A 13,635-nucleotide genomic window follows, 5' to 3' on the forward strand; every position below is an offset into this window, starting at 1 on the left:
TGGGGAATGCAGATGATCTGTTGGAGATACCCCTTCTTTCCTGATTGCTTGGTGTGTATTTCCTCTTGTAGAGTCATGTCCTGCAGCTCCTACAAACTTTTCAAAATCTCATTAGCAGCCAGTTAATTGCTTTCTTATTTAGTCTGTTTAGTTTTGTGGACTGTTGTGGTGCTTGCTTTGAAAAATATGTTATTGGTATTCCAGAGGAACAGACTTGAGCAATTATTATAAATACTTTTTTTCATTTTAAATTAATAATGGTTTAAATTATGTTAGACAGCTTGTTGATGATGGAGTGTGTGTGTGGGAGGGGCACTGAGGCAAAAATTTTACGTAGTAGCAATATGCTACCAAGCTGGAGGAGAAGCTGCTTAGTCTTTTAAAAAGGAAATTGGTGGTTTAAAACTGCATTAGCAGTCGCCCTGATAGTTGCTTCCCTTTGTGCTTTACTCCCGGAATGCAGTACTGAAATTGCTTGCTTCACTTTGCATTAGCTGCGTTTAAAATAAATATGAATGTGTGTTAGTGGTATTCCAGAATGACAGACTCACTCAAGGACTATAAATTTAAATAAAACTGTATGACTCAGCTTCGTGGTGGTAGTGGGAAACTGAGCATTGCTTTTACAAAATAGGGAGAGGGAGATCCACCCCATCTCCTCTCAGCTACCCACCAGGAGAATCCCTTTCTAGCAGCCATGTTCACTTGGAACTGAGAAAGAAGTCAACAAACACAGGCAAGCTGCATGCTTCCTATTTCTAAGTTAAGAAATTCCGAAATGCCAGATTGCCAGTAAAAACAAATGGCTTTAGGAAAATAGTGTGCACAGGTGAATTACACCCCAACATGCATGTCCAGAATGGAGAAAAAGTACTGTGAGAGGGGTACAGAGCAATGAGGGGCACAGGAGGTCAAATAAATGGTAGGTGGACACATTCTGTCATGGACTGCCCCCTCCTATGGATGCAAAATCCCACTATGCTCATGGGTTGCAAAATCACAGGCAACAAAGCTCACAGCACAGGCTAACTTCAAAAGCAGGCCCTGGAGTGGAAAGGCCCTGCATAAAACCCAGGAACAAGGAGGGCTTGTGAGTCCCAGGAGGCTGGAGCGGCTGCTGCTGCTGTTTTCTGCATTCATCTGTCCCCGTGTGGCTCCCCACCAGCCCCATCTCTGCCGCTGCTGCCCACTGCCTCACCAGCCACCTGGTAGTGTGTTTAGGAGGTGGCATTTGGAGGGGCAGAGAGTACCTCTCAGGGCCTCTCAGACCAGAGATGGGCCTCTGGCTTTTCCCAAACATGTTTTTGTGTATATAAAAGAAATTGTCTTCTCCCAGTCAAAGAGCAATGGTACATTCAGACTCCAATTGGCAATAGCATCATATGATAAATATTTATTGTGCAATTTTGCAGCGTAGAAGATTATACTTTTAGAAGGTGATTCTGTGTCCTTTGGGGTTATTTCCAATGGTATCTGTTTCTTTCTTCCTTTCCTCAGACATACATCCTCCTCAACAAAGGGAAGACCATTTTTCGCTTCAGTACCACCCCTGCTCTCTATATCCTGGATCCTTTCCACCCTGTCCGGAGAGGCGCTATCCAAGTGCTTATACATTCATATCCTTACACTGCTTCAGCTGGTGTGGTTCTACATCAGAAGGAAGTTGTGGGTTTTGTTTGTGGAGAAGGGGCTACAGAGTCAACGCTCAGTTTAATGTTTTTCAAAGGCAAAGTTAGTCACCTAGAGACAAAGGGCAGGCTTTTGTGCAAGTACCAAACAGATGATCAGCCTCTGAATTTTCTTTCCTCCACCCTCCTTCACTGTCATTCCACAGGCAGTGACACATATCCCAGGCATCTTTGTGGTAAACTAAATTCGCAGAGGTTTTCATCACTATGTCGGCAACTTCTTTCTAATAGTGGATGGGGCATGTTTTCTCATTCCCTGGTACTCATTCCTTTGCCATTTCAACACTGCTGCCCACTGCTGTTGTTACAACTGCATACACATTTTTGCACCTGCAGTTTTTTGTTCTCTTTCCCTACTGTTTAGGTCTGTCCCCCCCCTCCCCCCACCATTATCAGTTGTGTAGTCTCAATATCCACCCAACAAAACAGCAGATCCCTGTTCAACAAAAACAGATTTTTATTCTACTTTGTCTACCAAAAAAGCCAGGCGGGGAGCCTCTGACAGCTGCTCTGAGTGCCATTTAGGCTACTTGGCTGGAGTTTTAAGTCTCTTTTGTTGCTCCTGTCAAGCAGCTGTGTAGAGGTTTGGTCATCCTTAGGCTTAGAATGTTGTTCGGGTTCAAATGCCATGGCTTCTTTGGGTTCTTATAAGCCCAGCAAAGAGGACAGCCAACAGAGTTCTTCTGGGTTTACCAAATGGATTTGTCTTGAGAATTTCCTAATGAGTTTCCTTGACTTACTTTTCAAATTATTCAGCATGTTTATCATGATAACCATCTTGACCAATTGCTTCTTTATGACTATGAGTGACCCTCCACCATGGACCAAGAATGTAGAGTAAGTGTTTTCTTTCCCCCTCTTCCTCTACCAATAGCCTATGCACTCTTTAGAAGATGTGAAGAAGATCTCTTTAGAAGATCTTTTCTTTTTAGAAGAAAAGAAAGAATTCAAAGGGCAGAGCTAGACACTTAATTTAAACAAGAAAGATGTATAACCAGATGAAGAAACCTGTAGGATCTGAAGGGTGCAGCAACTGTGATCACCATGATCTTTGTCAAACTATCAGGCTGCTTGGGGGTGGGGGAAAATCCCTGTGGAAAAGTGTTAGGACCCAGCTAGCATGAAGAGATGAGAAGTTTTTGTTGTCACTCTGGCAGGGCTAAATGGTGTTCCAGACTCTCCATCTTGGGTAGGGGGAGAGGTTTCTTGATGGCATGGCAGAACACCAGGATGCCAGCATCTTTCTGAAGTGCAGTTGGCTTCTCTCCTGAAATTGTCAGAACTGTTCCCCCCCTTGTTCCCTATTCAGAGCTTGGTCCTGAAGAAGAAATGTCATCCTCAGACCTATGGTGATTGATTCTGGGGTGCTGATGATCTCAAAAATAAAATTTAGGCAAATTCTTTTCCTAACTTAGATTTTCTTGCAGAAATGTACATTTATATTTGTATGGATACTTTTTAAGAGACAGTGTGGTGTAGTGGTTAAGAGCATGGGACTAGGACTCAAACGATCTGGGTTCTAGTCCCTGCTCAGCCATGGAGCCAACTGGGTGACTTTGGGCCAGTCACAGACTCTCAGCCCAACCTACCTCACAGGGTTGTTGTTGTGGGGATAAGATGGAGAAGGAGAATGATGTAAGCTGCCTTGAGCCCTTTGTAGGAAAAAGGCAGGATATATATCGCAATATAAATAAATAAAATAAAATATATTTTCCTGCTGTAAACTGTTTGCAACATATCCACTTTTGGGATGCTATCGGCTTGGAAACAGGCTATAACACATTGAATTTGGAAGTATATACATTTTTAAAGTATTAATAATTCTTGACTTGTTTGAGATTATTTCCTCACACTCTGACCCTTCCTCTTTCACAGATATACCTTTACTGGCATTTATACCTTTGAGTCTATGGTCAAGATACTCGCCCGGGGATTCTGCATTGACAGCTTTACATTTCTGCGGGATCCATGGAATTGGCTGGATTTTAGTGTCATCGTTATGGCGTACGTTGTTTTCAGCTGGATCACTGTTAGAAACCAGCTGTAGAAAACCAGAGAGTGTCCTCATGGGGAAAATGCCTTATGTGTTACTCTATGGAGATAGCAAGCTCTGAACCCACACTTCCAATCCACCACCCCACTCCCCAAAATGTTTTATTTATATAACTTCAGTATTTACATCCTGCCTTTCTGTGACAAAATATACTTAGGGCTGTTAAATGTCTTTTGAGACAGCAATCTTTAGCCAAGATTTAAGCACTAAAGTGACTCTGCTTAGTGACCTCTGATTTTATTGCACTGATTGCCTGCTTTGCTTTTGTAGTTTTGTGATTTGGGCAAAATGGCATCTTGTCAGCACTTGGTCTAGTAATGACTGTGTATGAGGAGCTGTGTAGCAGCAGAATGGTTTGCTGTTGCCATTTCTGTTGTTTGGATTTACACAGAGTCAGTCAAGGCCTAACTAGAAGTTAGGAAAAGGATCTGTGGCTGCCATCATCATAGCCATCAATTTCCTGATTTAAAACAAACAAACCTTATGCGATTCATCACATCCAGCATTTTACAGGCCCCATTCTAGATTATTGGCTGCTGACTGCACACCAGGGAAACACCAAGTGTGGTGACTTCATATCAGGTTCTGAATGGTCCTGGAGAGACACAGGAGCGGGACGCCTGGACTGGCAGCACCCACACACATGCTGTCACGTCTTCAAAGCTGGCGGTTGGGGTGCTTGCGGCTGCGCTCCATCGTGCCTGCTCACCCTGTAAATTTGTAGATATTCCTATGGATAAAGCACATCCTCTCCACCATGGCTGTTCCCCTGTATCTGTCATGTGACCCACTTCGCAGAGGACTATCCTCTTTTTGAAGGTGGTCAGTGGTCAGTCCTCTATTTCTCAGTGTCTTCCCTGTGAAGGCAGCACAGACTCCACGATGTTGCCCATCAAGAGTTAGCAGCTGGACAGCCCACTCGGCAAGCACCCCGGTCACCCGATCACAGCCTCTCTGCCGTAGTGCGATGCTGTACGTTTCTGCTTAAATTATTGTCATTATTGCTAAATAAGTATTTAGCAGATACAAGTTTTATACAAAACGGTGTCCTCTTTTTGGCAATGCATAAGCAAGCACTCTGTGTTCTCCCTGCCAAAGGAAACGTAACCTATAAATGTTACCTTGGATGTCTCACCTTGTGGGAAGCAAGGTCTGAAAGCAATCTTGAGCTTGTCTTCCAGCTTGTTGATATTCCAGTATCCATACCCTTTCTGTCAACACAAATAACTGATCAGCATAAAAAACTGTAGCTTGCTTTTTCTATCTTTGAACATCATAGCCAAGGCAGAGATAATAGCAGCAGGATTTGTCCCAGTAAAAGCCAGCAGGGAAATGTACTTACAGGGGGTGCTGAGGCCTTTCTCACCTACAGATTACCTCCCTACAAGTGCATTTCTCCTTTGTTGGTCTCTGCTACCGAAGGGCATTTGGATGGGACAAATGCCGTTGGAGATGGGGCAAAATAGGCTGCTGGCAGGGGGAGTGTTCTTCAGTCCTCATCTTGGTCCCCCTTAGCAGTCAATGTTGGGCCCCAGCTCCCTCATTCTACAGGACTGGAGCAGATCCTGCTTTAAAAACATTGATCTGCTGCCATCATGTCTAAACTCAGCATTGTGTTTCTACCCATCTGTCTCCAGAATTGTATCTCTCTGTCCAGTTAGTAGCCCCTGTTTCTGCTTCTCTGAATTGCCTTTTAATTAACAGCTGTCCTGCCCTGTGTTTTATAGCTATGTCACAGAGTTCGTAGATTTGGGCAACGTCTCTGCTCTACGGACATTCCGTGTTCTTCGAGCGCTTAAAACAATTACAGTCATTCCAGGTGGGTGATGCAGATGTTGGCACTGTTGGGTGGAGGGGGAGACATTTCTCTGGGTTTGCTTTCTCATATATATCAGTCAAGCAGTGGGCATACTTCATCCAGGCCCTCTCATCATGCAAGGGCCTTGCCTCTCTTGATCTATATTATACGTAAGAGTTGTCAGATGTCATTATATCAAAAAGAGAAAGGTGACATAGCTCTACTATTGGAGGAAAAGAGGTACTAGAGGTGAAAATCCAAGATTAGATTTGAAATGTTGATGCAGCGTATTAGAGGAAAGGCTCTTCCAAAGCATCAGTTGCTGTTGACAATGGGGAGAAAGGAGTAAAAGGTTGCTTTTACCATGGCTATCACCCCTGCAGTGCAATTGTTTTCAAATGACATCATGTGTCCTCCAGCATTGATGAAGGCAGGTTAGAATGACTACAGTTAAATTAAATTGCCCTCCATAAAATGCCTTATTGCACCGTTTTAAAAATTTAAAAATCAAATTAGCAAAGTGTCTTTTTCTCTTCTCACTCTCAACTAGGGCTGAAAACAATTGTGGGTGCCTTGATCCAATCTGTGAAGAAGCTCTCTGATGTTATGATCCTCACAGTGTTCTGCCTGGCTGTCTTTGCGCTCATTGGCCTGCAACTTTTCATGGGGAACCTGCGGCAAAAGTGTGTCCGGTGGCCACCCTTCCCCAATGACACACTGGCAGAAGATGCCTTTGTGCCAGACAGTGATCCCTTTAGCAATACCACGTGGAATGGCAATGATACCTTTGACTGGGATTCATACATCAATGATAAAGGTAGGGCTGGCTTTTTAAATAAAAGGTACCAGTATTTTGGCTTGGAAAGATAACTACCAGTATAAGTTCAGGAATACAAATACATACCAGATCAGTGGTCAACAGCCCTTGTTACTCTTTGAAGCCTCTGACCCAGAGGCTTTTCCTTAATGGCTTTTCCCCTTTAGACTTACAGATCAAGCTGCTGCATACCAAGCCAGATCACTGATCCAGTTAATGTAGGGCTGGCTGCTCTTCTCTGAGACTGAGAGAAATATTCCGCAGGGGGCACTCTGAGGAAAGAAGCAGGTGGCCCTGTGATCACCCTTCACTTCAGTGTTGGGCCATTAGAAAGGGGAAAAAAGTTGTGCTGATTTGTGTGGGAACATTGCTCCCATGCCCAGTAAGCTTGCTAGAAGAGCAAACCTACTCATGGACAATGATAATCAGAATTGATTGTGTGCTTCAGTTCCCAGGAATAAACTGAGAATGTAAGTTGGGTGCAAAATAGAGGTGACTTACCTCTGAATAAATGCACTATATTGGATTACACTGTAAATTCAGCTGCATGGTTGTGATCCAATGTGATGGCCTCCCACACATCGCATCTGCTTTTCTATTGTTTCCTGATCATCCATTTCCTGTTTCACACCTAGTTACTTTTATTGTAGTTGTTTTAAAGTCATTATGCAATTGTCTTAAAGTCCACACTGGGAAATTTTCACTCTTGCTTATTTTTTGCTTGTGAAGCCAATTTCTACTTCCTTGATGGTGCGCTTGATGCTCTGCTCTGTGGGAACAGTTCTGATGCTGGGTGAGTGAGCTCTGCCCCAGCTGTGGGAACTCATGGGGGGGGGGGGCATGCTGGCATGATTGAGGAGGCAGTATGTTTTCAGGGGGCTCTTTAATTTGACCAGCTTGAAAATACTACAAGGTAATAGGGTGGGGATGAGGTGGCACGTTAAAGGAACTGTGCTGGCAAAAGCTACGTATGTTGAATGTCCAGTTGTGGTACAATTCTTCAGACTAGCAGTGGCCCTATAACAATGTCCTAGATGTACATGCTGGGTGCAGGGGTGACGGAGGATATCTAGTCCTGGGGACCTGTTAGATGTAGAGACTGCATGCTGCTTTTAAGTCTTCTCTTCACATGATGTCACACTGAAATCTCTGTTTCTTCTTGCACTTAGACAATGCCCAGAAGGGTTTGTCTGCATGAAAGCTGGTGAGAACCCAAACTATGGTTATACAAGCTATGACACTTTCAGCTGGGCCTTTCTTGCACTCTTCCGCCTCATGACTCAGGACTACTGGGAGAACCTTTTCCAACTGGTAGGTCAAACTTACATTGCCATTTCAAGAAAACAGGAGTTTCAGCCCCATATTCTGAGGAACCTTGACGTTCCAGGGAAGCTTATTAGTAATGCCAGACAAACCTTCCTGAAAGTTAACATGCTTACCATATAGTTCTTCCCTTGCAATTTGGAGTTTCTGGGGAGGTTTTGGTGTTTTCCTAGAGTTTGGTCAATGTTTCATATGAACTGGTATGGTAGAAAATTCTGAAAGTAAAAGGTTTGAAATAAAGTTTTTTCATACTTGCCTGCTGTCGAAAGTTCATATTCTTTGCAAAATTGAATCTTATAAGCTTACAATATGATACAAAATCAACAGAAATATATAGATAAATATTTAATGTTTAGCTTTCTTATCATACTAAAAATATTGCTCCAGCAAATGGTTGGGTGTGTTTTAGTGGGGGCTCAGCCGTTAGTGCTGTAAGACATCTATGGTGTCAGCTGCACTCGTTTCCATTGGGTTGCCAAGCCTTGTTTAAAGTGCTGGTTTAACCACATTTAAAGACCAGCAACAAAGGACCTTCTCTCTTGTCCGTCTGTGAGAGCACTCAAGTTTGCAAGTGAAAGTGTGCAGTGCTTGCAAATCTCTGAAATGAACTGCCTCCTCAAGTTTGTTGAGTCCCATTATTAGTACAGGCCTTCAAGACAGTGCCGCAGCTCATGTTTTCCTTGTCATTCTCCCAAGTTGTGTATGAGTATTAAGGAGACTGCTGATGGTTTTTGCTGCTGCTGCTGTTGCTGTCATTTTAGTTTTAGTATTTTGTGGACTAGAATGTCTGATTTATTATCTTCAGTGGCTTTTTAAAAATTTCTGATGCTTATTCAGAGCTACCCAAGACTTTGGTGCCAAAGGTAGAAGAGCATATATCATCCACTTTCCTAAGCCCATGGGTGACTAAATCATTTTGGCATATGAGACAGAATATCCTACAGTAAAAATTCAGTAAAGATAGATAGGTAGGTAGGTAGATAATGATTTGCTATCTTTTTCATGGTAGTCTAAATCAGCTGACCAAAGAGCTACTTCACTCTCCTAAAGAGCTAGCACTGCATTCTTACAGTGGGGAACTTTGGACCATCCTGAATCCTTTCCCCAGAAGTCTGAAATAATACCTGGAGTACAAGTATAGGAAAATGAATGTAAACAAAAGTTGTAACTCAGACTTACTGTGGTTGCTGCTATTGTAACTCCAATCTGGTAATACCAACTTTGATGTATGCTGACTGGGTACCAAAACTGACAAAGGTGGAACATGGCCATATGTGGCAATCCCACCTACTATAGAAGTCAATGTCCTGAAATTAACAGTGCAATCCTGTTTGTGTTTATTTAGAAATAACTGTTCCATTGCATTCAACGGGGCTTGCTTTGAGATTAGCATATACGGATCTGGTTTAATTGGAGCTGTCCAAAGACTGCAGATATTTGGCAGGGTGAGCAGGGGTAGCAAAATTTTCTACTTTCATTAAAAAATAGGTGTTTCTATCTTATAAGCTGTCTTGAAATTATTTTGTGGCCTAAAGCTATTTTAGATTGATCCAGGCTTTTGAGGGCCCTTGGACAAGATACTCTCAATGGCCCATGCCTCAGTGACTCTAATCTCTGGCCACCATTGTTGCTATTTTCTCCTCTTTGTTAAACCATTGGTACCATTTGCTTGCTTGCTTGCTTGCTCGCTCGCTCGCTCGCTCGCTCGACAGCCATGTGGAGAGCCAGTGAGCAAGCGGGCCATGGCATCTGCTGCTCCTCCTTCCCCGTCACCACCACTGTCTGGGCCTAAGCAAGAGGCGGGTGAACAAACAGGTTGCAAGACTGAAGCAGAGCAATTCCAGGGGAATCTTGTCAAGGGTCTCTGATGCAAGGCAAGCTTTCAACAGGTGTCCAACTCTGCTTATCCTTGATGTCAGCCCTGGATGGATGGGTCAGTGGGTGGACAGGCAGACATACATAGAGATCTTTTCAGTTCAGCAGATTGTTGGTAAGGTCCCACAGGCCTTACCAAGCATTCTTGTCAACTGAATACACATTCAGGAAAACTCCCATCATTCAGAGGGCTTCCAGATCATGTAACTGCCCTGCCTCATTCATAGAATTTTACTTTCAATTCCTTACTATGTTAAGAAGGGAAAGATATGTAATGCTTTTTGAGTGATGATAGCATTAGGAGTCCTCCAAGTGGAAGCATGCAAAACTTTCTACAGTGTACAGGAACTGTTTGATAAATGTGCTGTAACAAGCTGGTATAAATGACTTGCCTATGAGGTTAGAAAGATAGAAAAAAATCTGCAATTTTTAAAAATTCAGTTATGTTGTTCCATTACTAATTTTAAAAGATATGGCCTGTTGACTAACTGGCTTGCTGAACTGAAAGAGAACAACACTATTTCTTCAAGATTTTTGCCTTCATGACCCCCCTTTTTGGTGGCAATTCAGCCATAAATATTTCCTTGGCTTACTAGCCAGCCATTATTTATAGTTGCATCCAAAACTAGGTTCTTCACTGAGTCCTCTGGCAAACACAGTAGGCTTGGGAGAAAGATGAGGTCATGTCTTATTTATGTTGTGCTGGGTTGAAGACAGGAAACAAAAAGACTCTTTCCCATTGCTCAAAAACACTAGGAAGTTAATCTGTTTATTTATTATTTATTTATTTAGAAGGCTTCTATGCCGCCCCATTCGCCAAAGCCTCAGGGCGACTCACAACAATAAATAAATAAGGACAGTATAAGACAATATAATATGAGTCGACTTGGCCCGAAAAAATAAATAAATAAATAATATTAACAATTAAAATAGTGTTTGAATAAAAAGGTCTTCACCTGGCGCCGAAAAACAAATAACGATGGCGCCAGGCGGACCTCTCTGGGGAGCGCATTCCATAGATTGGGTGCCACCGCAGAGAAAGCCCTCCTCCAATACTTACCCTCCTAATATCCTTCATGGAGGGTTCCCGGAGAAGGGCCTCTCCCGCTGATCTCGGGAGGGGTGGGCATATATGGACATAAGCGCTCCTTCAGGTAACCGGGACCCAAGCCGTTAAGGGCTTTATGTTTGCAGTTTGGTGATCTTCTCACCAGAGAGTTTGACGTACTTGCGCCTGGTGAGCTAGCAAATGGATTTGCTAGACTGTAAATGTCTCCCAGAACCTGCTTCTCAATGTCCAGGATTTCAGACTTGATCATGAGTGCCTGCATACATGGGCAGCAGTTGCGTTTCTCTCCCCAGAAAGATTCAAGGGCAAATTAAACAAGAGAGGGAAGGGCCACGATAAAGCTCTAGATTTTTGTTAAAAGCAGCTACTGTGCATGCAACTTACATCAGGACCACAGTTTTAAGGGAGGGAAATTCATTCCTTTCCTCCAAGTTATTCTCCCAAATACCATCCCCCGAAACACACACACAGCAGGAGCGGGGGGGGGGGGGTGTTTACCCCAGCATGATGGTTCTGATCTGAATTCATCTCCTCTGGTCTTCTTTAGAGTTCATGGTAGGTAAGCATCTAACAAGAGCCCTGCTGGATCAGATGAAAGGCCTATCTAGTCCAGGTTCCAGTTTTCCAACCAGCTTTATCTTCTTGCCTAGTTTGGTCCTCGGTTTTAAAACTGTTTTCAAATGCAAAGGAATATATTAATTGAAGTACACAGAAGAAGGGCGACTTATTTTATAATGTTGATGTGTTTTATATTTTTAGTGTTTTATATTTTAACTGATGTTTTGTAAGCCGCCCCGAGGCTTCGGCGAATGGGGTGGCATAGAAATTTTTAAATAAATAAATAAATAAATGTCCTTGAACATGTCTGTCTGGAGTATGTCCCCTCTCCTAATAGGTTTCCAAAGGCTGTATCTAAGATTAACCATCAAGGGTCAAAAAATAATGAGAGAAATTTTCTTTTTCCTACAGACATTGCGAGCAGCTGGGAAAACATATATGATTTTTTTTGTTCTGATCATTTTCTTGGGCTCCTTTTACCTCATCAACTTGATCCTGGCTGTGGTGGCAATGGCCTATGCAGAGCAGAACGATGCGACCTTGCAGGAGGAACAGGAGAAAGAGGCAGAATTCCAGCAGATGGTGGAAAATCTGAAAAAACATCAGGAAGAACAGCAAAGGCTGGTTAGTGCCTGTTCGTTTATATTCATTTATTCCAGCCTTCCCCAATCTTGTGTCCATAACCAGTAACAATGCTGGCTTGGCATTTTGGAAATTTTAGTCTTATGCATCTGTAGGGCACCAAGTTGGGGAAATGTTTGTTTGTTTGTTCATTTACTATGCCACCTGGTAACTGAAGCTCTTTGAGTGGCAAATAGCAGTAAAAATACAATAAAATACAATATAGAACAACACAATGAAACATCATAAAATTGGATTTTAAAAATTAAAACCACATTTTAAAACACATTTTAGAATTAAGCAGCTAAAACCAGTCATATTGCAAAGCCTGCAGAAAAACACCTGGCAACACTCCCATGGGAGATATTTGGAGTTGGTAATGCCTCAGAAAAGAAGATATTTTTAATCTGTCACTAGAAACAATAGTAAAGTTGGTGCCAGGAAGGCCTTGATAGGAAGATCATTCCGTAATTTGGAGGCTTCCACAGAGAAGGCCCTCCTCCTTGTTGCTTACTTCTTAGCCTCCAATCAGAGGAAGGCCTCAGACTTTGAGCATAATGTCCAGGCATTGTGGTCACAAGCCATGATGGGCTTTCTAGGTTAAAACTAGCAGCTTGAATTTGGGTTCAGAAATATATGCAGCCAAAGCAAGCAGACCAGAATGGGATGGTCTGATCTCCAAACAATTATTAGTCTGCCTGCAGCATTTCGCACTAACTCCGGCTTCTGAAGTCTTCAAGGGCAACCCCACATAGAATGTGTTTCAGTAATCTAGTTTAGAGATTACCAGAGCATAGATCACTGATAGCAGACTATCCCTGCCCAGATAAGGGAGGTGAATTGGAAACCAGGTGAAACTGATAGAAGGCATTCCATGCTACTGAAACTATCTGAATCTCCTGTAATGAAGATGGATCAAGGAACACCCTCAAGCTGCAAACCTGCTCCTTCAAGGGCAGCACAACACCTTCCAGAGCAGGTTGAGCACTCTCCCTCTGATCAAAGGAACCACCCACTAACAACACCTCAGTCTTGTCTAGATTAAGTTTCAGTTTGTTAGCCCTCATACAGTCCATGGCTACAGCCAGGCACTGGTTTAGCAGATCCGCAGCCTCAATTACTAAAGATGAAAAGGAGAACTATTGCTGCGTGTCATCAACAAACTGATGGCAACACACCCAGAACTCCAGATGACCCCACTCAGTGGTTTCACATAGATGTTGACCCCTGAGGAACCCCATACTAGAGAATCCATGGGGCTGAGCAGTATGCCCCAAGCACCAGCTTCTGGAGCTAACCTTCCAGGTAGGAGCAGTGCCCCCTACTCCCATCTCAGAAAGCCACTGCAGAAGGATATCATGGTCAATGGTCTCAAACACTACTGAAAGATCTAGGACTATCTATAGGGTCACACTTCCTCTGTCTTTCTCCCAGCATAAGTCATCATATAGGACAACCAAGGCTGGTTTTGTGCCAAAACAGGCCTGAATGCTGACTGAAATAGATTTAGATATTCAGTCTCATCCATGAGAGATCTGTTGCATTTGTCCATTTTAACAGATGTTCTGTGATTTACCTCCTTTTCAGTCAGGAAGACTTGTGTGTGGTGCAACATGTACTCATTGCCTTGATCAATCTGAATTGCCTCCACCTTGCTGACCACCACTGCCATATTGCATCTCTGAATACTTAAAGAAAACATCTGTACATCTAACATCTAAAAGAGGCATTGCACTGGAGAGAAAATTTCTCTGGGGATTAGTCATTGTGGTTACCAGGCCTTCTCCCTGCCAGAGAACATGGAAAGCAATGGGTCTGATTTTGCAGCTCAAA

The 13,635-nt window shown here is 43.1% G+C and overlaps 1 protein-coding gene across 1 annotated transcript in view; it reads left to right on the forward strand.

Annotated features, from left to right (window-relative positions):
- LOC123017372 (sodium channel protein type 4 subunit alpha-like) overlaps positions 1 to 13,635 on the forward strand; it is a 61,861-nt gene that overhangs the window by 6,554 nt on the left and 41,672 nt on the right. Inside the window, exons 2-9 of the mRNA XM_044418683.1 lie at positions 1,498 to 1,616; positions 2,436 to 2,525; positions 3,564 to 3,692; positions 5,469 to 5,560; positions 6,090 to 6,356; positions 7,086 to 7,149; positions 7,526 to 7,667; positions 11,593 to 11,805. Of these exons, the coding sequence (XP_044274618.1) occupies positions 1,498 to 1,616; positions 2,436 to 2,525; positions 3,564 to 3,692; positions 5,469 to 5,560; positions 6,090 to 6,356; positions 7,086 to 7,149; positions 7,526 to 7,667; positions 11,593 to 11,805 (1,116 nt within the window). The remainder of the gene's footprint in view (positions 1 to 1,497; positions 1,617 to 2,435; positions 2,526 to 3,563; positions 3,693 to 5,468; positions 5,561 to 6,089; positions 6,357 to 7,085; positions 7,150 to 7,525; positions 7,668 to 11,592; positions 11,806 to 13,635) is intronic.

This window comes from Varanus komodoensis, unplaced genomic scaffold (assembly GCF_004798865.1).
Source record: "Varanus komodoensis strain SLA01 unplaced genomic scaffold, ASM479886v1 scaffold92, whole genome shotgun sequence".
In the NCBI taxonomy this organism is placed as follows: Eukaryota; Metazoa; Chordata; class Lepidosauria; order Squamata; family Varanidae; genus Varanus; species Varanus komodoensis.